Consider the following 26,037-nt stretch of genomic DNA (forward strand, 5'->3'; position numbering starts at 1 on the left):
CTCAAGTGGAAAGGCAGAGGGCCACCGGGGGCATCCTCGCTGTGCCCCCATCCAAACACATGACGTTCAACACGAGAAAGAACATCCAGCGGGTAACTCAGGGAGAGCCCGCATGCTAGGGGCTGACGCGGCTGTGTGACTTTGGGCGAGCGGCTTCACCTCTCTGAGCCTAAATTTCCTCCTCTAATGAAAAGACAATAATAGCACAGCCTACTCCACGGAGCTATGAGGAGCCAGGGAAAGAACGCAGTGTTTCCTGAAATGAGGCTCGCATACCAGTCCCAGCCAGAGGCAACGCGACACGAACTTCACACGGAGCTTAAAATAACCTTGAATAACGCAGTGAGAAAGTCATTCCTTTTTCAGTTCTCCTGACGACTGTCAAGGAGAGAGGCTCAGCCGGGTGCTAGAATATTTTTGAATGCCTAACCCTTTGCTACTCTTTTGAACAAGAAAAGCAGGCCTCGGGCTCAAAAAATGGAGCTGGCAACAGCCATCTAGTGAGTAGGGAGACACCTTTGTTTGCTTTTCATTGTCTTTGGCTTCTGTGTGGCTTGTTTCTTCCTCTCTGTGCCAAATGGAACAGGTTTCCATTTGGAAAGTGTCCACATATAAAACTTTCCCCCACCTAAAAAAATGCACAAGTCTCTCTTGCTTTCTAAAGGTGATTGGCACCTGAGTAAGTAACAGGGGTTTGGAGAATGAGAAATTCATTTGAAAATGTAGGGTCGGGTATGATGGCTCATGCCTGTAATCCTTGCACTTTGGGAGGCTGGGGCCAGAGGATCACCTGAACCCAGGAGTTCGAGACCAGCTGTGCAATATAGTCAGACCCTGTCTCTAAAAATAAATAAATAAATAAATAAAATAAAATAAAATAAAATTAGCCAGGTGTGGCAGCATGTGCTTAGGAGGCTGAGGCAGGAGGATCACTTCAGCCTGGGAGATCGAGGCTGCAGTGATGCAGAGAGCTGTGACCACGCCACTGCACTCCAACCTGGGCAACAGAGTGAGACCCTGTTCAAAAAAAAGAAAAGAAGGAAAGAAAAGCAAGCAAGCGAGCAAGAAAGAGGCCGGGCGCAGTGGCTCATGCCTGTAATCCCAGCACTTTGGGAGGCTGAGGCAGGTGGATCATCTGAGGTCAAGAGTTTGAGACCAGACTGGCCAACATGGTGAAACACTGTCTCTACTAAAAAAAATACAAAAACTAGCTGGTCTTGGTGGCGGGTGCCTGTAATTCCAGCTACTCAGAAGGCTGAGGCAGGAGAATTGGTTGAACCCAGGAGGCAGAAGTTGCAGTGAGCCATCGCACCATTGCACTCCAGCCTGGGCGACAAGAGCGAAACTCCATCTCAAAAAAAAAAAAAAAAAAAAAACTAAGGAAAGAAAGGAAGGAGGGAGAGAGAGAGACAGAGAGGGAGGAAGGAAAGGAAGGAAGGAAGGGAGGGAGGTAGGGAAAGAGAGAGAGAGAAAGAGAAAGAGAGAAAGAAAGAAAGAGAGAGAGAGAGAGAAAGAAAGAAAAGAAAGAGAAAGGAAGAAGGAGAAAAATGTATCTAAATTCTTTTGTTCCAGATTCCAGGAGTTCAGATATCAGGGGAGACCTGTATTTACACAAACCTAGTGAGCAGATTTAAGAGCAATTTTACAGAAGGGATAGCAGAGGTGCTACAAGGATTTGGCAAAAGCCGTAAAGACACTAAAAGAACGGCTAACTGATCCACACATGGGATGAACCAAACACACTTAGGCCAGGTCCTGGCACAGTGAGAACTACAATAAAGTGTCTTCTTCCTTCCTGAGTCTACCTCCAGGGCCCTGGCATGCCTCAGTTTACCGACTTTGTCCGTTCACCCATTTCAGCTCCATCCTTGAATCCCCTAGTTCCCCTGCAGCTACTTCCAACACCTGCAGCTACTTCCCAGGAAGTTTGCTCTTCTGAGCAAAACTTCAAGGACGGCTGGGCACAATCCCAGCACTTTGGGAGGTCAAGGCAGAAGGACTGCTTGAGCCCAGGAGTTTGAGAACAGCCTGGGCAATAGAGCGAGACCCCATCCCTACAAAAAAAATTTTTTAATTAGCCAGGTGTGGTGGTGCACGCCTGTGGTTCCAGCTACTCAGGAGGCTGTAGCAGGAGGATCACTTGAGCTCAGGAGTTCAAGGCTGCAATAAGCCATGATCACACCACTGCAGTCCAGGCTGGGCAACAGAGCAAGACCATGTCACTAAAAATAAGAAATAAGGCCGGGCATGGTGGCTCATGCCTGTAATCCCAGCACTTTGGGAGGCCAAGGCGGGTGGATCATGAGGTCAGGAGTTCGAGACCAGCCTGGCCAACATAGTGAAACCTCATCTCTACTAAAAATACAAAAATTAGCCTGGCATGGTGGTACGCGCCTGTAGTCCCAGCTACTCAGGAGGCTGAGGCAGGAGAATCGCTTGAACCCGGGAGATGGAGGTTGTGATGAGCAGAGATTGTGCCACTGCACTCCAGCCTGGGCAACAGAGTGAGACTCTGCCTCAAAAAAAAAAAATAATAATAATAATAATAAAAGCTCTTCAAGGAATAGTCTGGAGCCTGTACTGTCCAATGTGATAGCTGCATGGGGTTCTTTGTAGCCATGGAGCTCTTTCTGTTCTAATAAGTTAAAATTAAATCAAATAAAAAATTCAGGTCAAGTGCAGTGGTTCATGCCTGTAATCCCAGCACTTAGGGAGGCCAAGGCGGGCAGATCACCTGAGGTCAGGAGTTTGAGACCAGCCTGGCCAACATGGTGAAACCCTGTTTCTACTAAAAATACAAAAATCAGCTTGGCATGATGGCGGGTGCCTGTAGTCCCAGCTACTCGGGAGGCTGAGGCAAGAGAATGGCATGAACCTGGGAGGCGGAGGTTGCAGTGAGCCAAGATCACACCACTGCACTCCAGCCTGGGCAACAGAGCGAGACTCCACCTCAAAAAAAAATTCAGTTTCTCAGGTACAATGGCCATATTCCAAGTGCCCAGTAGCCCCCTGTGGCCAGGACTGCCATATTGGATGTAGACATAGAACGTTTCCAAAATCGTGGAAAATTCTGATATTCAGTGCTAGGAGCCATTCCTTCTGCACAGCTTGCCTCCTACACTCTTTCCTCGGTGGAGCCACAGAAACTGAAATAAATTGTTTTTTTGTTTGTTTGTTTTGTTTTGTTTTGAGATGGAGTCTCGCTCTGTCTCCCAGGCTAGAATGCAGTGGTACGATCTCAGCTCACTGCAACCTCTGCCACCTGGGCTCAAGTGACTCTCGTGCCTCAGCATCCTGAGTAGCTGGGATTACAGGCATGTGCCACAATACCTGGCTAGTTTTTGTATTTTTAGTAGAGATGGGGTTTTACCACATTGGCCAGGCTGGTCTCAAACTCCTGACCTCAAGTAATCAGCCCACCTCGGCCTCTCAAAGTGCTGGGATTACAGCCGTGAGTCACTGTGCCTGGCCTGAAATTGTTCTTGATAAAAATCATCAATTTCGTGCCTGGCTCCGTATACAACGGCCCTTATTCAGGTTTCATCTGACTGTATCACAAGTGGCCCTGGCCACAGCTGAAAGGCTCTCATTCTGGAAAACCTCTCCTTGGCAGGATACCCCTGCCCCTCTGGCCTTCCTCCCCGCCCCGGCTGCTTCGTGCCTGACTTGTTTGTGGCTTTCTCTTGCTTTTCACCTCCCTTGAGTGCAGGTGTTCCCAGTGCAAGCCTTCCCTACACGATTCTCAAACCCAATGTGTGCAGAGGCCAGTCAAGTAACTCAACAGAAAGAAGTAGCCAGGGCCAGGCGCAGTGGCTCACGCCTGTAATCCCAGCACGTTGGGAGGCCCAGGTGGGCAGATCACTTGAGGTCAGGAGTTCGAGATCAGCCTGGCCAACATGGTGAAACCTTGTCTCTACTAAAACTACAAAAATTAGCCAGGCGTGGTGGTGGGTGCCTGTAATCCCAGCTACTTGGGGGGCTGAGGCAGGAGAATCGCTTGAACCCAGGAGGCGGAGGTTGAAGTGAGCCGAGATCGCACTACTGCACTCCAGCCTGGGCGATAGAGCGAGATTCGTCTCAAAAAAAAAAAAAAAAAAAAAGAGGTAGCTGGGTATGGTGGCTCTCACCTGTAATTCCAGCACTTTGGCAGGCGGAGTGAGGTGGGAGCTCACTTGAGTCCAGGAGTTGGATACCAGCCTGGTCTGGTATCACAGGGAGACCCGGTTTCTACAAAAAATTTTAAAATTAGCCGGGCATGGTGGTGCATGCCTGTGGTCCCAGCTACTCCGGAGGCTCATGTGGGAGGATCGCTTGAGCCCAGCAGGTCAAGGCTGCAGTGAACCATGATCGTGCCACTCCAGCCTGGACAACAGAGCAAGACCCTGTCTCAAAAAAAAAAAAAAAAAAAAGAGAGAGACAGAAGACAGATATTTTTAAATGCTCTTCTAAACACACACACACACACGCACACAATTGGCTATAGAATTGCCAGTTTGCAACTCCCCTGACTTTACACGTTGTTTTCCCTGTGACGTCTTACCTACTTCCAGTTTCAATTACCAGCTACAACTCGGACCTCTCAGATTCTGGACCTTAGTCCAGACCTTTCCCAGTCTCAGTCCCCACATGCCCCTCGGTCCCCCTAGGCCGCTCATATGCACAGAGTCCCACATCGCACTCAGCGACATTTCCCAAACCTGCTCGCCCTCCTGAGCTCTCCATCTCAGGGACAGCCCCACTGTGTCCCAGTCAGCAGACCATATGTCCGGGAGCCATCCACTGATGGCGGCACCCCCTCTCTCCCTCATCACCCTCATCAATCCCCAAGCTCTGCCTTCCTGCCCCCTGAGTCTTTGCCCCATCCCCTCCTCTCTGTGTCCCGAAAGCCCTGACCTGGCTCAGGCCACTACCCCTCCCGCTCAGACGCTCTATCCAGCCTCCTCCCGAGCTCCTGTTCATCCTCTCCCAGCCCCAGAAGGTTTTTCCACACCCAGAGCCAACCCCACTGCTGCCGTGATGCCCCAGCTCCCAAGGACAAGATCCCAGCCCCTTAGGGTGGCCTCTGACACCCTGCAAGCTCTGGCCCTGCCCTCCTCTGCAGCCTCTTCTCTCATGACAGTGCTCCCTGCACCCTGAACTTTGATTCATATTCAAGCCAAACCATATGGTCCTTAGCAAGGACTTTGCACATGCTGTTCAAATCACTTTTTTCTTTCTTTCTTTTTTTTTTTTTGAGATGGAGTCTTGCTCTGTCACCCAGGCTGGAGTGCAGTGACGTGATCTCCGCTCATAGTAGCCTCCATCTCCCAGGTTTAAGTGATTCTCCTGCCTCCTGAGTAGCTGGGATTACAGGCATGCGCCAATACGCCCAGTTAATTTTTGTATTTTTAGTAGAGACGGCGTTGCACCATGTTAGCCAAGCTGGTCTCGAACTCCTGACTTAGGTGATCCACCCGCCTCGGCCTCCCAAATTGTTGGGATGACAGGCGTGAGCCACCATGCCTGGCCCCAAATCGCTTTCCATGGGCCTCTCTCCAGCTCACTTTCAAATGTCACCTCACTAGCCACTCTTTCTCCCTCCAGAAACCATTAGTGACATTCTGTGTCCCCTCCCAGTCTTAAGCAGACACCTCCTCCCAGCTCTCACAGAGCCCAGTGACTCGTCCTTGAGAGCTGCAACCCCTTGCCTTACTATAATTATCCTCTGCGTTTCTTCCTCCTCAAGCCAGACCAGAGTTTCCTAAATTGTCTTGACCACACTGACCTATCAGTAAAAAGGTTTTGAGCACTCACGTCCAACAAGCGCATATCTGTTTATTTATCCATCATTTACAAGCCATACTGCACTAATATATAGTCATAACAAAATACACACTGAAGTAGGAATGTGGATACTTCCCGCACCCCAAAAACTGTCTTGAAAAACAACTAGAAGGCTGGGCGCAGTGGCTCACGCCTGTAATCCCAGTACTTTGGAAAGCCAAAGCAGGTGCATTGCCTGAGGTCAAGAGTTCAAGACCAACCTGGGCAACAGGGTGAAACCCGGTCTCTACCAAAATACAAAAAATTAGCTGGGCGTGGTGGTAGGCACCTGTAATCCCAGCTACTAGGGAGGCTGAGGCAGGAGAACTGCTTGAACCCAGGAGGTGGATGTTGCAGTGAGCCGATATCGCAACACTGCACTCCAGCCTGGGCGACAGAGCCAGACTCTGTCTCAAAAAAACAAAAAACAAAAAGCTAGAAAGCCTGGGCCAGGTGCGGTGGCTCACACCTGTAACCCTAGCACTTTGGGAGGCCGAGGCGGGCGGATCACGAGGTCAGGAGATCGAGACCATCTGGCTAACAAGGTGCAACCCCGTCTCTACTAAAAAAAAAATACAAAAAATTGGCCCGACGCGATGGCTCACGCCTGTAATCCCAGTACTTTGAGGGGCTGAGGCGGGCGGATCACAAGGTCAGGAGATCGAGATCATCCTGGCCAACACAGTGAAACCCCGTCTCTACTAGAATACAAAAAATTAGCCGGGCATGGTGGCGGGCGCCTGTAGTCCCAGCTACTCGGGAGGCTGAGGCAGGAGAACGGCGTGAACCCGGGAGACGGAGCTTGCAGTGAGCCGAGATGCGCCACTGCACTCCAGCCTGGGGGACAGAGCGAGACACCGTCTCAAAAACAAAAACAAAAACAAAACAAAACAAAACAAAAAAACTAGAAAGCCTGGATCCGCTTGAGAGGCCGTCACTGAAGAGCGGGAGCTCCTCGCGGACGCACACACCCTATCTAGCTCAATTGGTGTCCCCGGCCACCAAGACAGAGCCCGCCCGCGGTAATAATTGCCACCTCCCAGTGGGAGCTGCAGATATTTCCCAGCGTCCTGTGCTGGGCGCTGTGCCAGGAATATCACAAGCATTAACTTGTTTAATTCTCATAATAACCCCAGGAGATCAAGCCTCTTTTGATGCCCAGATGAGAAACGGGACCCAGAGAGGTGAAATGATTTGCCCGAAGCCACACAGCACGTGTCCCAAGGGAAATTTGAACCCTGGCAGGGCCGTTGAACTAGGCTAAAGGGACCTTGGGAGCGCTGACTGAGGGTTTCTTGCATGGATGGATGAATGAATGAATGAATAAATTAATGAATGAAACAGAAATACCCAAAAGGGAAAGACAGAGACACAGAAAGTGACACGAAGAGACAGAAGCACATAGAAGAGACATCGGGGAGGAAAGAAGCAGAACCGAGCCCTGGAGCGTCTACACTGACCCTGAGCGGGAGAATGGCGAATGGGGAATGAGGGGAGTCTACACAGACCCAAACGCTCCTAGAGGGAGAGCGTCGGCGGGGAACGCCCTTGGGAAGGTCCCCGAGTCCGGGATTGGGGAAGGAGCAGGGCTGGGGCGTGGCCATCCGCGGGCGGGGTCAGCGGGCCGGGGACCCTCTGGGGTCAGTCCAGGGGCGAACTCCTCACCCCGGATCTGTGGAGTCAACTATGAACGTCGTGCAGGTCTTCTTCTTGAAGATCTTGGGGATCCAGCTCTGGGGACAGGAACAAGTGTAGGGGTGGAAGTGGGGTGAGAGGGCACCCAGTTCTGTCCTATGGGACACAGAGCCACCCACCCCGTGCGCTCCCCACGGACACAGGAGTCCGGGCCCCCAGCGCCCTCCCGCTCCAGACTCAGGAGTCTCGACCCCCATGCCTTGGACCCTGGAACCCGGACCCTCCCATCCCCCTCCTCCGTCTGACCCAGGAAACTGGGTGTCCAGCGCCCTCCTCTCTGGGAGCCTGGAGGCGAGGTCCCCAGCTCCGCGCTCCCGCAGACCCTGGTCCGGCGCTCACCTGCTCCTTCTCCGGCACCACCATGCTGCCGCGGCCGCCGCAACCTCCTGCAGCCCAGGGCCCCGGCGCTCCCTCCGCCGGCTCTGCTTCCAGACCCGCCCAGAGCAAACCGGATCCTCCACTTTCCAGCCTAGCCTGGGGCGGGGCGAGGTCTGGGGGGCGGGGAGTCTTGGAGACGCCAAAGCGGGAGGCGGAGAGAGGGCGGGTCCCAGGCCGCGATAAGGGGACAGAGGGACAGCGACCTGGGGGGTGCAGAGGCCCGGGCCGGGGGGCGAGAGACACACAGGGGAGACTCCAAGGGCAAGCGCGAGATGGGAACAGAAGGAGTTGGGGGCCAGTGGCGGAGAGGGAACAGAGACTCAGAAAGGAGGATGCCAGACAGGGAGGGGACAATTTAACCCAAAGAGGGGGAGACAAAGACTTAGGGGACAGAGAATCAGAAGGTGGGGCAGCAGGGACCCAGGGATAGACAGAGAGAGAGGGGGACAGAGACCCACAGAGAGAGGGGGACAGAGACCCAGGGAGAGGGGACAGAGACCCAGAGAGAGTGGGACAGAGACCCAGAGAGAGTGGGACAGAGACCCAGAGAGAGGGGGACAGAGACCCAGAGAGAGAGGGGGACAGAGACCCACAGAGAGAGGGGGACAGAGACCCAGGGAGAGGAGGACAGAGACCCAGGGAGAGGAGGACAGAGACCCAGAGAGAGGGGGACAGAGACCCAGAGAGGGGGGGACAGAGACCCAGAGATGGGGGGACAGAGACCCAGGGAGGGGGGACAGAGACCCAGGGAGAGGGGGACAGAGACCCAGGGAGAGGGGACAGAGACCCAGAGAGAGGGGGACAGAGACCCAGAGAGAGGGGGACAGAGACCCAGAGAGGGGGGGACAGAGACCCAGAGAGAGGGGGACAGAGACCCAGAGAGAGAGGGGGACAGAGACCCACAGAGAGAGGGGAACAGAGACCCAGAGAGAGGGGGACAGAGATCCACAGAGAGAGGGGGACAGAGACCCAGGGAGAGGAGGACAGAGACCCAGGGAGAGGAGGACAGAGACCCAGACAGAGGGGGACAGAGACCCAGGGAGAGGGGGACAGAGACCCAGGGAGAGGTGGACAGAGACTCTGAGACAGAGGGGGACAGAGACTCCGAGAGAGAGTGGGGACAGAGACCCAGAGAGGTGGATGCCAGAGATGGGGAGGAGACACCTTGACTGAGGCAAGGGGCAGAGGGGGATGCAAAAACCAAAGAATTGGGGGAAGGGCAGGAACTCAGAAAGGAGGGGCCAGAGATTTAGGGGAGAGAGAGGGACACAGACTTGGGGGAGGACAGACACTAAGATAAGAGTGGGACAGAAGCCCAGAGTGAGAGGGAGAGGCAATCCCATGGAGGAGGGACAGGGACCCTGAGAGAGCAGATGACAGAATTGAAGAGAGAGGAGGACCCGTGAACAGGAAAGGAGACCCTAGTGGGGGCAGTCATGAAGGGTGAGGAGTAGGAAATACTGACACACAGAGACAGGCAAGGCCACTTGTCTCCTGCCAGCCCTCTGTGATGGGGACAGCTGTAGCCTCTGTAACCTGAGTCCCCCTACCCCTCCCAGCTGTATTTATAGCCCTGGCCTAGCCCAGTCCCTGCCCCTAGATCTGAGTTCCAGGGACAGGAGGTCATGGGCACGTGTGTTTGGGGCCATGTTCCTTTCCCCCCATTCTAGGGCCTCAATACTGACATCACTCTCTCACCAGCACGTATCATTCCAGCTGGAAACACCCCACAATCGAACCCCCAGTCCTTCCGTCCCAGGGGCCTCTCCCCTCTGATAAGTCTCTTCTGCCTCCCCCAGGTGCCCCAGGCTCCCCCAAAAACCTGCTAAAAGTCTAGCCTTTGTCTTTGCAGCTGCCAAACGTGAGCTTGTTGGTAGTTCAAAGTCAAGTCCCTTGGCCCCCATCTCCTGGCCAGGGAGAGACCCCTCACTGGTCCCCTCCCCAGCTGGGAGGAGGAGGAGCAGGAGGCAGGCAGGCGGGGACTGACCCAGAATAACTCAGGGCTGAGAGTAAATTTAGCTGGAGAGAGGGGAGGGGAAAGACCCTATTGGCTGGGGAATGGGGAGGGAGGGCCCCAGAGGGGGGTCAGGGGGCTCCGGAGACAGCCTCAGAGGGGTGTCCAGAGCCAGGCAGCAAGGACCAGAGGAAGGTGGACAGAGACCGAAAGGACAAAGGAGAGACACAGAGAAAAAAAGAGACCAACCCCAAAGGGACAGACCCCAACATTTGTCCACATTGCCGCAGAGGCAGCTGGAGCCAGTGCTGCCTGTCCGTCCCCATGGGCCACCACAGGCCATGGCTGCACACTTCTGTCCTCTGGGCTGGGGTGGCCAGCCTGCTCCTCCCCCCGGCCATGACCCAGCAGCTGAGAGGGGATGGGCTGGGCTTCAGAAACTGGAACAACAACACTGGAGTCGCCGGGCTCTCCGAGGAGGCATCAGCAGAGCTTGGCCACCACCTCCACAGCCCTAGAGACCATCCAGATGAGAACGAGGATGTTTCCACAGAGAATGGGCATCATTTCTGGAGCCACCCAGACCGTGAAAAGGAGGATGAAGATGTCTCCAAGGAATATGGGCACCTACTCCCAGGCCACAGGTCCCAAGACCACAAAGTCGGAGATGAGGATGTCTCAGGTGAGGAGGTCTTTGCAGAGCATGGCGGGCAGGCCCGTGGGCACAGAGGCCATGGGAGTGAAGACACGGAAGACTCAGCTGAGCACAGGCACCACCTCCCCAGCCACAGGAGCCACAGCCATCAAGACGAGGATGAGGATGAAGTTGTGTCCAGTGAGCATCACCATCATATCCTCAGGCATGAACACCGAGGCCATGATGGGGAAGATGATGAAGGAGAAGAGGAGGAGGAGGAGGAGGAGGAAGAGGAGGTCTCCACTGAGTATGGACACCAGGCCCACAGGCACCAAGGCCACGAAGAAGATGACAATGATGATGATGATGATGATGTCTCCACTGAGTATGGACACCAGGCCCACAGGCACCGAGGCCATGGGAGTGAAGAGGATGAGGATGTCTCAGATGGACACCATCACCATGGCCCCAGCCACAGGCACCAAGGCCATGAAGAAGATGACGATGATGATGATGATGATGATGATGATGATGATGATGATGTCTCCATTGAATATAGACACCAGGCTCACAGGCACCAAGGCCACGGGATTGAAGAGGATGAAGATATCTCAGATGGACACCATCATCATGGCCCCAGCCACAGGCACCAAAGCCATGAAGAAGATGACAATGATGATGATGATGTCTCCACTGAGTATGGACACCAGGCCCACAGGCACGGAGGTCACAGAAAGGAAGAGGATGAGGATGTCTCAGATGAACACCACCATCACAGCCCCAGCCACAGGCACCGAGGCCACAAAGAAGAAGAAGATGATGATGATGATGATGATGTCTCCACTGAGTATGGACACCAGGCCCACAGGCACCAAGACCACAGAAAGGAAGAGGTTGAGGCTGTCTCAGGTGAACACCACCATCATGTCCCTGACCACAGGCACCAAGGCCACAGAGACGAGGAAGAAGATGAGGATGTGTCCACTGAACGTTGGCACCAGGGTCCCCAACATGTCCACCATGGCCTTGTAGATGAGGAAGAGGAAGAAGAGGAGATCACAGTCCAGTTCAGCCACTATGTTGCAAGCCACCAACCTCGAGGCCACAAGAGTGATGAAGAGGACTTCCAAGATGAGTATAAAACAGAAGTCCCTCACCATCACCACCACAGAGTCCCCAGGGAGGAAGATGAGGAGGTCTCTGCTGAGCTTGGCCACCAGGCCCCCAGCCACAGGCAAAGCCACCAAGATGAAGAAACTGGCCATGGTCAAAGAGGGTCCATCAAAGAGATGAGCCATCACCCCCCAGGACACACAGTGGTCAAGGATAGAAGCCATTTGAGGAAGGATGATTCTGAGGAGGAAAAGGAGAAGGAAGAGGACCCCGGCTCCCATGAGGAAGACGATGAAAGTTCAGAGCAGGGAGAGAAAGGCACCCATCATGGCAGCCGGGACCAGGAAGATGAGGAGGATGAGGAGGAAGGTCATGGCCTCAGCCTGAACCAGGAGGAGGAAGAAGAGGAAGACAAGGAGGAGGAGGAGGAAGAAGACGAGCAGAGGAGGGAAGAGAAGGCTGAGGTTGGGGCCCCACTGAGCCCAGACCACAGCGAGGAGGAAGAGGAGGAGGAGGAGGGGCTGGAGGAAGATGAGTCCCGCTTCACCATCATCCCCAACCCACTGGACAGGAGAGAGGAGGCTGGAGGTGCCTCTAGTGAGGAGGAAAGCGGTGAGGACACAGGTAAGTGGCCTGGGCTGGTGTGGGTGGGAAGGACCCGAGTCGGCCTGGGTCACTGCTGCCCTCCTGTCCCCGCAGGTCCACTGGATGCTCAGGAGCATGGGAACTACCAGCCAGGGTCCCTGTGTGGCTACTGCTCCTTCTGCAATGTATGTCCCCAGCCCAGATCCACCCACCAAGGTGTCCCCAGAATCTGTCCCAGGGGCCCTGGGGTGGTGCCGTGGGAGGGCTCAGAGCAAGGGCAGGCCAGGGTCAGTTCTGAAAGAAAAGAGATCCTTCTGCAGGCATGTGAGGTGAGGACAGACTGAAGGCTGGGAGGCTGGGAGGCTGGGGCAGTGGTCCAGGAAGGAGAGGACAAGACCCAAGCTGCATCTTGGGGTGTGGGGGCAGAGACAGGGGTCTGTGGCAAAGAGAGTCGGGGGAAGGAGGGATGGCACAGGGGCTGATAGGCTAGGGGGAGAATAGGGAGAGAGCGGGTGGAGAGAGCACCTGAGCCCACCCTGACAGGGAGACATGGGGTTGCCCTGAGATAGAAAACCAGGGGCAGGGCCGGGTGTGGTGGCTCACTCCTGTAATCCCAGCACTTTAAGAGGCCAGGGTGGGCGGAACACGAGGTCAGGAGATCGAGACCATCCTGGCTAACACGGTGAAACCCCATCTCTACTAAAAAATACAAAAAATTAGCCGGGCGTGGTGGCACGCACCTGTAATCCCAGCTACTCAGGAGGCCGAGGCAGGAGAATCGCTTGAACCCGGGAGACGGAGGTTGCAGTGAGCCGAGGTTGCGCCACTGCACTCCAGCCTGGGCAACACAGAGAGACTCCGTCTCAAAAAAAAAGGAAAAAAAGGGAAAGGAAGGAAACCAGGGTCAGGGGAAGGGAGGGGAGGCTGGTTTGGGGGGCAGATACAGAGCTCAGTGTTAGAGATAAAGAGGGTAGAGTCTGGGGAAGCGTCCAGGGTGCAGGGGTGGACCAGGGGCGGGTACCTCCCAAGTGGCGTTAGAGTTTCCATCTAACCAGGCTCCCCCGGTCCCCAGCGATGCACTGAATGTGAGAGCTGTCACTGTGATGAGGAGAACATGGGTGAGCACTGCGACCAGTGCCAGGTGAGACCTCACCTCACACTCAAGGCTCCACTGGGCCTCAGGATGCACCGGGATCCTCTGAGGACCCCCAGCCCTAAATCCTGGCCTCTGACCCAACCCCTTACCCCTGATGCAACCTTGACTCCACAAGCGATCCTGACTCCAACCTTAACCTAGACCTAGCCTCTGGTCCGGGTCTGGTCCCGGCCCCATCCTAACTCCGCCCCCGGCCACGCCCCACGCTCACTCTCTCTCCCCGTCCCCGCCTCCAGCACTGTCAGTTCTGCTATCTCTGCCCGCTGGTCTGCGAAACGGTCTGCACTCCAGGTGAGCATGGGCGGGGCCCTAGAAAAACCTGAGGAAGGTGCCAGGCCCAGCGTGGTGAATCCTGGTGGGGGCGGAGCCTGGCCCGGAAGGCTGGTGGGGCGTGGCTAAGAGGGGGAGGCGTGGCCAAGGCTCAGAGCACTTGGGCCGGGACCTGGCTCGAGGAACACCAGGTGGAGTTGCTGAAGCCAAGGGACAGAAATGAGTGGAGGGTTGAGATGCGGGCTTAGAGCCTAATGGGCGAGGCCAACTCAAGTAGGAATCGAAGGGGCGGGGCTACTGGAGAACGGAATCACCCAGAACGAAAAAGGGGTCCGGTAGAAGGGATTCAGTTTGAAGAAGGAATTAGGGAAAAGGAGGTGGAGCTAGCACTAATCTCGCACGCTATACTGAGTGGCTGCCTAATTTTGCTCGTGCAGTACTCCTCAAGCCTCTTTTCTCTGCTGTCCCACAGGAAGCTACGTTGACTATTTCTCCTCGTCCCTTTATCAGTAAGTGTGTAAAAGGGGAGCGTGTAAAAGCCCCGTTTAGAGAAGTGTTTGTCTCTCTATGAGTTATCAGATGACTCTGGGACTCCATTTCCCCGTCCATGAAATGGGCAGGTTAATGATCTCTAAGCGTCCTGGGGTGGGCTTTGAACACCAGCTGTCTAACTTCTGGCGTTCTCGTCTCCAGGGCCCTGGCGGACATGCTGGAAACGCCGGAACCCTGACCCAGCCGCTCGACTGCGACGCAGGTGTACCTCCCTCTGCCTTCCAACCCCTTTCCACGAGCCATATTTATTTCTCTGAATAAACGTGCTCCCCGAAACCTCATTGTCAGACGTGGGGTCTGGGAATCTCAGGGCATCGGGGAATGCGGGTAGGGTCTAGAGACCTGGACCTAGACTTGAGGGATGAGGGGCCTGGACTCCTGGCTCGAGGTGGTTGGTTGAACAGCCCCCCACCCCCCCAAAAAAATCAGTCAACATGGGAGCTTTTTGAAACAGTTCTCTTTACCCGTGATCACTGAGTGACGCCTGGGGCGGGGAGGCCGACCGAGAGTCGGGGGCGAGGGCTCCCCCACCGCACCCCCTGCCCCCACGCCACGTCGCCCAGCGGCATCGTGGAAAGAAGATTCTCCCATGCAAACCCCGGAGCCAGAGGAGAAGGGGAAGCGCCATTCTGCGCCCCCTACCCCCGGGGCACGGACACGGCCACAGCACGGGGGGCGGTGAGGCCCCGGGGACACGAGACACGGGGGAGGGAGAGGGGACCCCGCCCGCAGATGACCCGGGGGACCGGCGACCGGACGCGGCGGGGCGGAGCTGAGTGGCACAGGGGGCGAGGCTTGTAGCAGCGAGTCCCCCCTCCCCTCCTTTCGGACGAAGAAGGAAGACTTGGGCCCCGCGACTGGGCAGGAAAAAGGGGAGGGGGCAGCCTCTCCCCGCATGCGGCCCGGGAGGGAAGCCCCGCCCCCTTCCCGCGGGTAAAGGACACCCGTCTCCCAACAGAAACTGATCAATAAATTACAAAGTAGAGAAAAGGAAAGCGGACGTTTGGGGCGGGATTTCTTCCTCCCCGCTTCTTCCCCCTCTCAGTTCAGTTCATGTGGTTTGGTCCAGGCCCCGGCCCTGTGCGAGGCGGGCGCGCGCACTCCCGCTGGTCTGTACAGATGGTCCAGTCCTCGGCGCGAGCTCCCCCGCCCGCTCTCCCCGGCGAGGCCACAGTCCGGGCAGGAGAGGAAACAGCCCAGCCTCGGGAAGATTCTTCCGTCCGAGTGAGGTCACCTGCATGACGCCGGGCAGCGCGTGGACCAGTGAAGATCCACCGTGCCGCCCCGCACCCCCAAGGTCGCCCAGCACGGTCCTCACCTGGAGGCCTGCACTAGCAGGAATAGGTCCGGACCGAAACGCCGTCTGCCCGGGAACTCCCAGAAGTCTGGCCTGGAGGGAGAGCGAGCAGCAGTTCAGTCTGGAGCACCCTCCTCCCTGTTCCTCTCCAGGATTCCTCCCTTTGGACTTCCCTTCCCGATGTCACAACGATCGCCGGGCTCCACATGGGTTTCCCTCCCTTCCCCGCAGCCAAGGACTCAAACTCGCATTGGGCGAGTTCACTCCCGCCCTGGGAAGGGGGAGTGGGATTTATCCATTTCATCCTGACGGGGGAGTCCGGAACGTTGGAGCAGTCCATTCCTCAGGGGTGGGCGAGAAAGGACTAGGCCATTCCAGAACCTGGACTACTGAGGTGGTCCATGCCCCACCCTAGGGAAGCGAGGAAGGGCTGTCGCATTTGGGAGCCCCCCACCTTCTGGCTGCAGCTTGCGGAGAGGGAGCCCCGGAGAGCCCAGGGCTCCCGCTGCAGCCGAACGAAAGTTGGGGGGCAACATCTCAGCTGAGTCGGGAGTTACGCCTCGGAGGTCCTTCTCCCGGAACATCTTCCGCCAGGATGGGGAGCGGCTGAAAGACTTGGCGCTGTCCTAGGTATAGAAGCCGGACAGCCGGTGAGGGACTCCTGCCTTGTCTGACTCCGCCCCTTCCTTTGACTCCACCCCTCTCCGGGTCTCACCTCTCCCTTAACCCCGCCCCTCTCCTGGCCCCGCCTCCAACCGTGACCATTAATAGTCAGGCCCCGCCCCCTCAGCTCCGCCTCTCGAGGAGCCGCTGGGAGCGGAGCCCTCTGAGCTGTTGCCGCGCCCACCTCGTCCAGCCGCCTGTCTGTGCCTAAGGAGATAAGGTTGCTGAATTCCTTCTCCAGGAGCTGCCGGGCCTGGAAAGAGGAGGTGGAGGGGGCGGTTGGAGCGTGCAGTCTGCGAGGTGGGGACGCCCAGCATGCTCCGGGCCCAGCGGCAGCTCACCTGTGCATTCTGCGTGGGGATCTGCAGGAGCAAGGCCAGGTCGGAGTAGTCGAAGGTCTCGTCCAGGGCGAGCAGTGCCCCGTGTACCCCGCTCTCCGTGAGGTTCGTGGCAAATTCCTTCAGGCCCAGCCCGGACACCCAACCCATGACCCGCTCATTGGACCACACCATCACGTCTGGGGACGGAAGGGACCCTCAGCCGTGCCCCTCCCGTGGCCTGGAGAGTTCAGTTTAGCCCATACCTCCACCTCCATTTCGTCTCTTCGGGCCACGCCCCCCACGCTGGCTCCACCCCTCGGTTATGGTGCCAATCTGCTTCTCCGGTCTCCCCCTACCCCCTCTCCTCCCCATCCAGCTCCACGCCCTCCACCTGGCTCCCAAAGGGACCCTTATACGCTCTACTCACCTCGGATCTGGGTCTGACTTTCTTCCCGCCTCCGCTCCAGGTCCTTCCGGTCATAGTTGAGCCGTTTCAGGCACATAATCCCATAATGTAGACTCACCCTGAGCAGCAGGGGAAGTGGAGTCACGGATGAGCTTTCCAGTCCCCTAGACTGCTGCTCCTACAGGTCCCTCCCCACTGGCTGCGCTCTTCTTGGAAAGGGTGGGGAGCTGATAAGTTCTATTGACTGTTGACCGCCTCAGGAGGTGAGGCATTTTCAACAATAGGCACTTCCTACTGGCCAGCCTGGAAGGGGTCCAGGGTTAACTAGCCAAGCCATTTCAGGATCTGAACTTTTCCCGTGGACCATCTCATTGGTGAAAGGAGCACAGAGTCAGGATTTCCTGAGAATTCAGGCTAAAAGGGCCAAGATAAGCCTGGGAATCTCCCATGGCCAATCCTATTGGCCAAAGACTCTCTGGGGTGGGGCTTCCCTTTGGACTGTCCCCATTGGCCAGGCAGCCCCCACCTGTGAAAGCTGTCCACCATCTTGAGTTGGCCCCGGAGCTCCTTCTTGTTAAGGTGATCTAACATTCGAGCGTCCACCAGCGACTCCATGAAGTAGCTGCGGTATTGGGGCAGCCCCAGGCTGGGCAGCCAGTCGTTCCCCACCCACTCGTGGTTCATGTCGCCATATGCCAGGATCTGGGGCCATGGGCAGGTGAGGGAAGAGTCAGGCCCTCTGGCCCCTTCCCACTGTGCATGAGAGGGGTACAGTCCAACCTCCTAATCCAAGGTTTTTTCCCACCCCATGGTAGGACAATGACCAATCTCTGCTCAGGATAATGGACCAATCCAGAGTTGTCTCCTAGCCCTTCATGACAGCATATACTCTTGGCTACTCAAACAGTTGTCCTGAGACCTAGAGCGTCACCATCACCTGTGGACTTGCTGGAATTGCAGAATCTCAGACCTTATTCCAGACCTACTGAAGTCGGTATCTGCATTTTCACAAGACCCTCAGGTGATTCGAAATATACATTATATTTATTTTTAAATTTCTTTCTTGCTCGCTCTCTCTCTCTCTCTCTCTGAAAGAGTCTGCTATGTCACCCAGGCTGGAGCGCAGTGGCACGATCTCGTCTCACTGCAACCTCCCCGTCCCAGGTTCAAGCAATTCTCTTGCCTCAGCCTTCGAGTAGCTGGGATTACAGGTACGCGCCACCACGCCCGGCTAATTTTTGTATTTTTTAGTAGAGACGGCGTTTCACCATGTTGGCCAGGCTGGTCTCGAACTCCTGACCTCAAGGGATCCGCCCACCTCAGCCTCCCAAAGTGCTGGGATTACAGGCATGAGCCACCGCGCCTGGCTGTATTTGTTTATTTTTTAGAGACAGGGTCTTACTATGTTGCCCAGGTTGACCTCAGCTTCGTGGGCTCAAGCGATCCTCCTGCCTCAGTCTTCCAAGTAGCTGAGACTACAGGTGCGTGCCACCCCACTACACATTAAATTTGGGGAAGCACTGCTTTAACTCTGTCTCACTGCAGTCCAACGTCACTACACCCCCAAGTCAGGACAATGGACTCTTTCAAGGAAGCTCTCCCACTAAGAAAGGGCCATCACTCTTGCAATGTCCTGAAAATACTTGTCTAATGTTATATCTGGCCCAGGACAATATTCCAGATGAGTCCCAAGTCCCTCACTCCTTTCAGCATCAGCACAAAATCCACGCCTCCCCCTGGCTGGAAATATGTGATCTATGACCACAGTCAAACATAATTCCTCCGTGGACAGTGAGTTCATGCCTCTTGGGGTTTTTTGTTAGTTTATTTGTTTGGTTTTTATGAGATGGAATCTGGCTCTATCACCCAGGCTGGAGTACAATGGTGCAATCTCGGCTCAGTGCAACCTCTACCTCCTGGGTTCAAGTGATTCTCCTGCCTCAGCCTCCCAAGTAGCTGGGATTACATACGCTAGCCACTGCACCCGGCTAATTTTTGTATTGTTAGTAGACACAGGGTTTCACCATGTTGGCCAGACTGGTCTCAAACTCCTGACCTCAGGTGATCTGCCCACCTCAGCCTCCAAAAGTGCTGGAATTACAGGCGTGAGCCACTGCGCCCGGCCGCCTCTTGTTTCTTGAGAACAAAGTATAGCTCCTCCTCCCCAACTTCTCATTCAGCCTGGCTACCTCACCACCACCACAGCCAGTGTGTCCTCCTTGGCCCTGGTACACTGAGCAGTCCACTGTAGCCCCTGCCCCCTCCACTATAGGGACATCGGCTGCTCAGTCTCTCCTGAGCTACAGAATTGAAGCCCCTTAGAGCCCCCACAACCCACGATGATGAAATGGTCCATGCATAAGGCTGACTGTGCAACAGTCTGGGCTTCCACATCGCATCCCCTCTACCCTCCCCACCGCTAAGCCATAATGGAACAGTCCAGAGCCAAGCTTGGCGCAGCGCCCCCCCGTGGGGATGATGGCATGTTCTGGTGAAGGCAGGGGCAGGGCTCGGAGGAGGGGCATCCATGCGTCGTGCACAGCCTGTTCATGCGCTCACGCCCCGCCCCGCGCCCCCTACCTGCTCCCAGCTGATCTCCTTGGTCTCCTGACCCGTTAGTAGGAAGAGGGGAGAGAAGGGGTGAGTTAAGGGGCAGGCAGAGGAGGACGCAAGGAGCGGACTTAGGGATGGCCACAGACTCGGTCCTCGCCCCCACCCCCAAAGAAGGTTAGTGCCACCCCCAAGGCGGCCGGCAGGGGGCACTCACGGGCTTGGTCGTGGCCGTAAGGGACTCCATCTCCTCGTGTGTCATCCACACGTTTCCTGTGGACTGAGGGGCAGGGAGTGTTAATGGATGGTGGGAGAGGGCTTCGCGTGGGGGAGAGGAAGGAGGGTGTCCTCCTGAAGGCCCTGGGCCACACGTTTATGTCCCTCCTGCTTTCTGGGGCAAGCAGTAACAGAGAAAAGGAATGATTCTTATTATAGGGCACCTGCCATGTACCAGGCAATGTGACTTTGGAGTTGAACAAATTCAGGTTGGAATTGGGACCCTGCCATGCATTTTGCTGTGTGGCCCTGTGCAAATGACGTCACCTCGCTGACCTCACACAGAGGTACAGAATGAGGATTCAGAAGTGGGGGACAGACACAGCCATGGTGCAAATGTTTAGGGAGTATGGAGGGGGGGTTCACATTTATTGAGCTTCTGCTCCCAACAACCTCACGAGTTAGGAATCCATACAAGGATAAAAACATTTATGTACTTCTGGTGAGTGTCAGGCACCAGTCACCGTCATAGGGTGTGGGATATGGCAAGGGACACAACAGACACTTTTCGTCCTAGTGGGGGAGAAACAATGAACATATTTTAAGTATGTTGGGGAAATTTGAATACAGAGTGAATAGTAAATGAAATTAACAACTGTGGCCAGGCGTGGTGGCTCACACCTGTAGTGCCAGCACTTTGGGAGGCTGAGGCGGGCACATCACTTTTGGAGTTTGAAGACTAGCCTGGCCAACCTGGAGAAACCCCGTCTCTACTAAAAATACAAAAATTAGGCTGAGAGTGGTCTAGCACTTCGGGAGGCAGAGGCAGGTGGATCACCTGAGGTCAGGAGTTCAAGATCAGCCTGGCCAACATTGGTGAAACCCTGTCTCTACTAAAAATACAAAAATTAGCTGGGCATGGTGGCGTGTGCCTTTAATCCCAGCTACTCAGGAGGCTGAGGCAGGAGAATCACTTGAACCAGGGAGACGGAGGTTGCAGTGAGCCAAGATCGCACCACTGCACTCCAGCCTGGGTGACAGAGTGAAACTCCATCTCAAAAAAAAAAAAAAAAAAAAGAAAAGAAAAGAAAAGAAAAAGAAATTAACAACAATGTGAATGCCCTTAGGTGTGATAAAGGATGTGGTGTTTACAAGGAAGAAAAAGACCCACTAAAGTAATTTTGGGGGCTAAGATGTTATGATGTTCTCAAATTACATTCAAGTACAGGTCTCTGAGCATCCCCAACCTGAAAATCCAAAATCCAAAATGCTCCAAAATTCTGAACGCTTTTTTTTTTTGGATGCACTCTTTCTCTGTCACCCAGGCTGCAGTACAGTGGGACAATCACAGCTCACTGCAGCCTCGACCTCCTGGGCTCAAAGGATCCTCCCACCTCAGCCTCCTGAGTAGCTGGGACTACAGGTATGTGCCACCACACGCGACTAATTTTTGTATTTTTAGTAGAGACGGGGTTTTGCCATGTTGCCCAGGCTGGTCTCGAACTCCCGGGTTCAAGAGATCGGCCATCCAAAGCCTCCCAAAATGCTGGAATTACAGGTGTGAGCCACAGTGCTTGGCCCTAAACTTAAGTGCTGACACGAAGCCACAAGAGGAAAATCCCCCACCTGACCTCATGTGACAAGTCACAATCAAAATGCAGTCAAAACTTTGTTTCATGCACAAAGTTATTTAAAATATTGTAGGCCGGGCATGGTGGCTCACGCCTGTAATCCCAGCACTTTGGGAGGCTGAGGCAGGTGGATCACGAGGTCAGGAGTTCAAGACCAGCCTGGCCAAGATGGTGAAACCCCATCTCTACTAAGAATACAAAAATTAGCAGGGTGTGGTGGTGGGCGCCTATAATCCCAGCTACTCAGAAGGTTGAGGCAGAGGATTGGAATTGCTTGAACCCAGGAGGCAGAGGTTGCAGTGAGCCGAGGTCGCACCATTGCACTCCAGCCTTGGTGACAAAGCAAGACTCCATCTCAAAAACATAAAATAAAAATAAAAAATAAAATATTGTATAAAATTCTTTTTAGGCATGTGTATGAGATGCATATGAAACATAAATGAGTTTCATGTTTAGGCTTGGCTCCCATCCCCAAGATATTTCATTTATATGCAAATATTCAAAAAAAACTTTTTAAAATCAGAAATTCTAAACACTTCTGGTCCCACGTATTTCAAGTAAGGGACACTCAACCTGTACTCCCCACTCCCCCCCCCCCCACCCCCCACACACAACAGAGCAAGTACAGCAAAAGTTTGAGAATCGCTGAACTGGGTACACATGATTTTCTGTATGTTTGAAATGTCTCGTAATCAAAAGTTGGAACGAGGGCCAGGCGTAGGGGCTCACTCCTGTAATCTCAACACTTTGGGAGGCCGAGGCGGGCGGATCACCTGAGGTCGGGAGTTCAAGACCAGTCTGGCCAACATGTCAAAACCCTGTCTCTACTAAAAATACAAAAATTAACTGGGCGTGGTGGCGGGCGCCTGTAATCCCAGCTACTCAGGAGGCTGAGACAGGAGAATGGCTTGAACCCGGGAGGCGGGGGTTGCAGTGAGCGGAGATAGCGCCATTGCACTCCAGCCTGGACAACAAGAGCGAAACTCTGTCTCCAAAAAAAAAAAAAAAAAAAAAAATGGAAAGAAAAGATAAAATAATTAGAAGGCAATAAATGCTATGGGGAAAATTAGAAGGTGCTGATATGCCGGAATGATGGGGAAACTCGTTTAGCTGACAAGTTAAGGAAAGCTTCTTAGAGGTTGTGACATTTGAGTGGGACAGCAAATGCCGAGGAGAGGGAGAGAGTCAGGGAAGGAGGTGGCCTGGGCCCCTCCTGGAGTACCACAGGGACGGACCACAGGCCAAGTTAGGAGTGGAGGGGAGGCTGAGGGGGGTAAGAGCCAATGAGAAGCAGGGTCGTGGGACAGGGGAGTGAGCAGGCCCAGGATTGGCTAGACTGAGGGCAAGAGGCGGGGCTCTGAGGAAGCGAAGGCTGGAATTGGCCGCCGGACACTCACAGTGCGGGAGGAGGCGGGGGCTGAGGGCGAGGTGAGCGAGACCATCTCCTGGATGGCGAGGCGTAGCTTGAGTCGGTGCAGCGGGTTGCTGATGCCGATCTCGCGCTGGATCTCCGTGTCTGACAGGTTGGCCATGATGGCACCGCTCTTGACATTGGCCCGGCAGGCGGCCACATACCAGGCAGGCATGCCCACCCACAGCTGCAGTGGAGGGACAGAGGGACAGAGGGGACAGAGGGACAGAGGGGACAGAGGAGGAGAAAACCGGAGAGATGGGGGAACAGGGAGGTGGGGAAAGGCAAGGGGGGTGGGGAGCGAAACAGAGACGTGGGAAAGTTCGCAAGAAGAAACAGGACAAGGAAAAGAGACGTGGACGAGATGAGGGAGAGTCCGAGGGAGACAAATTAGGGAGAGAGACGGGGGGTGGTGGCGGGGGGGGGGGGGGGAAGAGGGGGAGGGAGGGAGGGAGAAAGAGAGAGAAAGAGAGAGAGAGAGAAAAAAAAGAGAGAGAAATAGAGGGTGGGGAGAGACAGGAAGCCGGAGACAGGGAGACATCGGCAGGGCGATCGGAGACATGAGGAGAAATATGGCGAATGACAAAAGCGTGGTCAGAGATGGGAATGGTGCCGAAAAATAGAGACAGAGAATCCAGAAACAGAGAGTAGAGACAACGACAGGAGACCATGACCCAGGTGGGCAAGGCCAGAGTGGCAGGGGCAGAAGGAGAAGGAGAAAGAAACTGTTTAGATGAACAGGAAGCCCGAGCCCTCCTGGGTACTCACCTGCCCGGCCCATGGCCACCCCCACCTCTGGGCTAGAAGCAGGGTGCGCCAGGAGGACCAGGCAGCCCCTACCAGTGGGGCTGTCAGAGGGGTTGGGGACCAACAGTCAGGGCATTTCTGGGCCCCAGTACCTCCAGCCAGGACACCACGGTGGGCCCGTCCCAGGCAGCAAAAGGTAGGCCCTGGCGGCAGGCCTCCTCCAGGAGTTCATGCCTGTAAGGGTGAAGGGGCCAGGATAGAAGCTGTCAGGGGTGGAGACCCTCTGCTCTGTGGATGGCCCCCATCAGCACACACACACACACATGCACACACGCACACGCACCTTTTATGAATGTACAAAACACGGCAGAAGGTCAAAAAATACATGTGAATCTGTAAATCCTCTCCCCCCAACCCCTATCAAGAGAGAGAAGAAAATAAGAAAAACAAAAGAAACAAAAAATATAATATAAATGTAAAAAATACAAAAAAATTTTTTTAAAAAAAGAAAGAAAAAATAAAAACTCTAGGACCTCCTGGGTTTCCAGGCAAGCAAGTTCAGGATCACGGACACCCCCTCCCAGCATTCAATTCCCATTTCTGTTCACCACCACCACCGCTGCACACACACACACATACACACACACACACTCACACACATACTCTCTCACACACACCCTCTCACACACACACTCACACATACACACACGCACTCTCACACACACCCTCACACACACACACACATTCACATACACACACACAGGCTCACACTCACACACTCACTTCCTCTTGTTCCTTCGGTCCTTGTCTCCTGGGCCTGTCAGCTTGGCTAGCCCCAGAGGGTCAGTGGCCAGTGTCTCATCTGAGGGTGTTCCAGCTGGAGGCAGGGAGGGGTCGAAATTTGGAAAATCTCAAGGGGGAGGCAGAATCTTTCATGCTGGAGGTGATGAGGAAAATGCCGGAAAGGCAGAGGCCCTGAGGGAGTAGTGAGTGAGGGCACATCGAGGAAGTGATAAAGGCAGACAAGTGCCCATGAATTGGAGTCATCCCCAAAATACGGCTGGATGCACTGGGATGCCCTTGGTAAGGTGGCAGTTGTGTGCTGGTAAATGCCTAACAACCAGCTCCTTGGGGAGGCAGAAGGGAATCCCCGATTTGTAGCATTTGCCCATTTCCATGGTGTAAATAATCCCACCATGGCCAATTTCAAGCTACCAGTGTGATGTCAGCCAATTCCTGAAATAGCGGATCTCCTGAGCCAGTGCCAGCAGGCTCCAGCACACCACAGGAAGGTGCCCTGCTTTGAGGATGCCCCACCCTCTTCCTCTGTTTAAAAAATAGGTGGCTGGGCACGGTGGCTCACACCTGTAATCCCAGCACTTTGGGAGGCTGAGGCGGGCAGATCACGAGGTCAGGAGATCAAGACCATCCTGGCTAACACGGTGAAACCCCGTCTCTACCGAAAATACAAAAAGTTAGCCGGGCGTGGTGGTGGGCGCCTGTAGTCCCAGCTACTGGGGAGGCTGAGGCAGGAGAATGGCGTGAACCTGGGAGGTGGAGCTTGCAGTGAGCCGAGATAGCACCACTGCACTCCAGCCTGGGCGACAGAGCAAGACTCCATCTCCAAAAAAAAAAAAAAAAAAAGGTAAATGAGTGTGTTATCCCAGCACTTTGGGAGGCCGAGGTGGGTGGATCATCTGAGGTCAGGAGTTCAAGACCAGCCTGGCCAACATGGGGAAACCCTATCTCTACTAAAAATACAAAAAAATTAGCCAGGCATAGTGGTGGGCGCCTATAGTCCCAGCTGCTCAAGAGGCTGAGGCAGGAGAATCGCTTGAACCCAGGAGGTGGAGGTTCCAGTGAGCCAAGATCGTGCCACTGCACTCCAGCCTGGGTGACAGAGTGAAACTCCATCTCAAAACAACAACAACAAAAACCAAAAAACAACAAAAAAATAAGTAAAGGAAATAAATTCATTTACCTACCCAGTCACCCAAGCAGGCCCCAGAGTGCCCTTTCCTTTTCCCTCCTCCTCCCGCCTACCTTGGCAAGCTGTGTTCCTTCCAAATTCTAAATAAATCACCAAATGAATGAAGACATGAATGGATGTCAAATGAACATACAAAGAAGAAAGAAAGGGAGGGAGGAAGGGAGGAAGGAATAAAGGAGGGAAGGGTTAGAGTGAGGTACTCACCCAGAGAAGAGCTGTCCCGGCCTGGGGGTCCCATTCGTCCCTTCTCTTTCTTGCCAAAGAGACGGCCTATGGATGACTTGATGCTCTTCTTCTTGGGGGCTTTGTGCAGAGAATCTGGGGTGCCCTCACTGGGAAAGCACGAGAGAATGAGAGCATATGCCTGCTGAGATGCCCCCTCTCCTCCCAAGTCCTTGTCCACCCCCTTCTCATCTTCCCTAGCCAGCTTCCCCCTGTCCCTATCCCTTGTCCCTGCTGACCTTCCCCGTGGGGGTCCCCCATCTTCCAGGGACCCCGCCTGCAGTGCCAAGGCCTGGGTCATTCTCTCAAGACGGGCAGAGCGGGGAGTGGGTGGTGGGGTGTCTCCTGGGATGGCCGGCCCCTCCCCTCGTGGAGCTCCAGCTTCCTCCTTAGAGACATGATTCTGAGGACAAAGGGCATAGATGCTGGATTGAGTTCAAAG

General features: G+C 54.7%; 3 protein-coding genes across 9 annotated transcripts in view; 1 reads left to right on the forward strand and 2 right to left on the reverse strand.

The window, feature by feature from the left end:
- Nucleotides 1-7,985, reverse strand: part of TRPM4 (transient receptor potential cation channel subfamily M member 4) — a 56,794-nt gene extending 48,809 nt beyond the window's left edge. For 2 of the 5 annotated variants that reach the window (XM_055369984.2, XM_055369985.2), the window contains exons 1-2: nucleotides 7,837-7,978; nucleotides 7,468-7,535 (exon numbers count right to left, since the gene is read on the reverse strand). In XM_055369984.2, coding sequence (XP_055225959.1) covers nucleotides 7,468-7,535; nucleotides 7,837-7,860 — 92 coding nt within the window. In that variant the 5' untranslated portion in view covers nucleotides 7,861-7,978. Of the gene's footprint in view, nucleotides 1-7,467; nucleotides 7,536-7,836 lie in introns of those variants that run through there. The other 3 variants (XM_055369986.1, XM_055369987.2, XM_055369988.1) reach the window with 3 other exon arrangements.
- Nucleotides 7,986-9,964: 1,979 nt separating this feature from the next.
- On the forward strand, nucleotides 9,965-14,437 carry HRC (histidine rich calcium binding protein). 2 transcript variants are annotated; one of them, XM_019014510.4, is made up of 6 exons: nucleotides 9,965-12,203; nucleotides 12,279-12,349; nucleotides 13,237-13,305; nucleotides 13,557-13,611; nucleotides 14,063-14,099; nucleotides 14,284-14,437. In XM_019014510.4, exons 1-6 carry the CDS (start codon nucleotides 10,154-10,156, stop codon nucleotides 14,318-14,320), a joined length of 2,319 nt encoding a protein of 772 aa, XP_018870055.3. In that variant the 5' UTR covers nucleotides 9,965-10,153; the 3' UTR covers nucleotides 14,321-14,437. The 2 variants fall into 2 exon arrangements, with proteins under 2 accessions (XP_018870055.3, XP_018870058.3); XM_019014513.4 differs by lacking the exons at nucleotides 12,279-12,349; nucleotides 13,237-13,305 and having other exon boundaries at nucleotides 9,968-12,203.
- A 130-nt stretch (nucleotides 14,438-14,567) lies between these two features.
- PPFIA3 (PTPRF interacting protein alpha 3) overlaps nucleotides 14,568-26,037 on the reverse strand; it is a 31,465-nt gene continuing 19,995 nt past the window's right edge. The window contains exons 17-30 of one of the 2 annotated variants that reach the window (XM_031004447.3): nucleotides 25,835-25,998; nucleotides 25,578-25,705; nucleotides 24,167-24,260; nucleotides 23,536-23,617; nucleotides 22,623-22,823; nucleotides 19,596-19,658; nucleotides 19,409-19,435; nucleotides 17,355-17,530; nucleotides 16,850-16,947; nucleotides 16,444-16,619; nucleotides 16,287-16,355; nucleotides 15,894-16,065; nucleotides 15,461-15,532; nucleotides 14,568-15,376 (exon numbers count right to left, since the gene is read on the reverse strand). In XM_031004447.3, coding sequence (XP_030860307.1) covers nucleotides 15,474-15,532; nucleotides 15,894-16,065; nucleotides 16,287-16,355; nucleotides 16,444-16,619; nucleotides 16,850-16,947; nucleotides 17,355-17,530; nucleotides 19,409-19,435; nucleotides 19,596-19,658; nucleotides 22,623-22,823; nucleotides 23,536-23,617; nucleotides 24,167-24,260; nucleotides 25,578-25,705; nucleotides 25,835-25,998 — 1,509 coding nt within the window. In that variant the 3' untranslated portion in view covers nucleotides 14,568-15,376; nucleotides 15,461-15,473. The remainder of the gene's footprint in view (nucleotides 15,377-15,460; nucleotides 15,533-15,893; nucleotides 16,066-16,286; nucleotides 16,356-16,443; nucleotides 16,620-16,849; nucleotides 16,948-17,354; nucleotides 17,531-19,408; nucleotides 19,436-19,595; nucleotides 19,659-22,622; nucleotides 22,824-23,535; nucleotides 23,618-24,166; nucleotides 24,261-25,577; nucleotides 25,706-25,834; nucleotides 25,999-26,037) is intronic. The other variant, XM_031004448.3, reaches the window with a different exon arrangement.

This window comes from Gorilla gorilla, chromosome 20, assembly GCF_029281585.2.
Source record: "Gorilla gorilla gorilla isolate KB3781 chromosome 20, NHGRI_mGorGor1-v2.1_pri, whole genome shotgun sequence".
Taxonomy (NCBI): Eukaryota; Metazoa; Chordata; class Mammalia; order Primates; family Hominidae; genus Gorilla; species Gorilla gorilla.

Bases quoted from the DNA above. Each gene is read 5' to 3' on its own strand.
- HRC (XM_019014510.4), top strand. From the start codon at position 10,154: ATGGGCCACCACAGGCCATGGCTGCACACTTCTGTCCTCTGGGCTGGG. The intron at 12,204-12,278 runs GTAAGTGGCCTG...CTGTCCCCGCAG, and splicing joins GGAAAGCGGTGAGGACACAG to GTCCACTGGATGCTCAGGAG. The intron at 13,306-13,556 runs GTGAGACCTCAC...CCCCGCCTCCAG, and splicing joins AGCACTGCGACCAGTGCCAG to CACTGTCAGTTCTGCTATCT.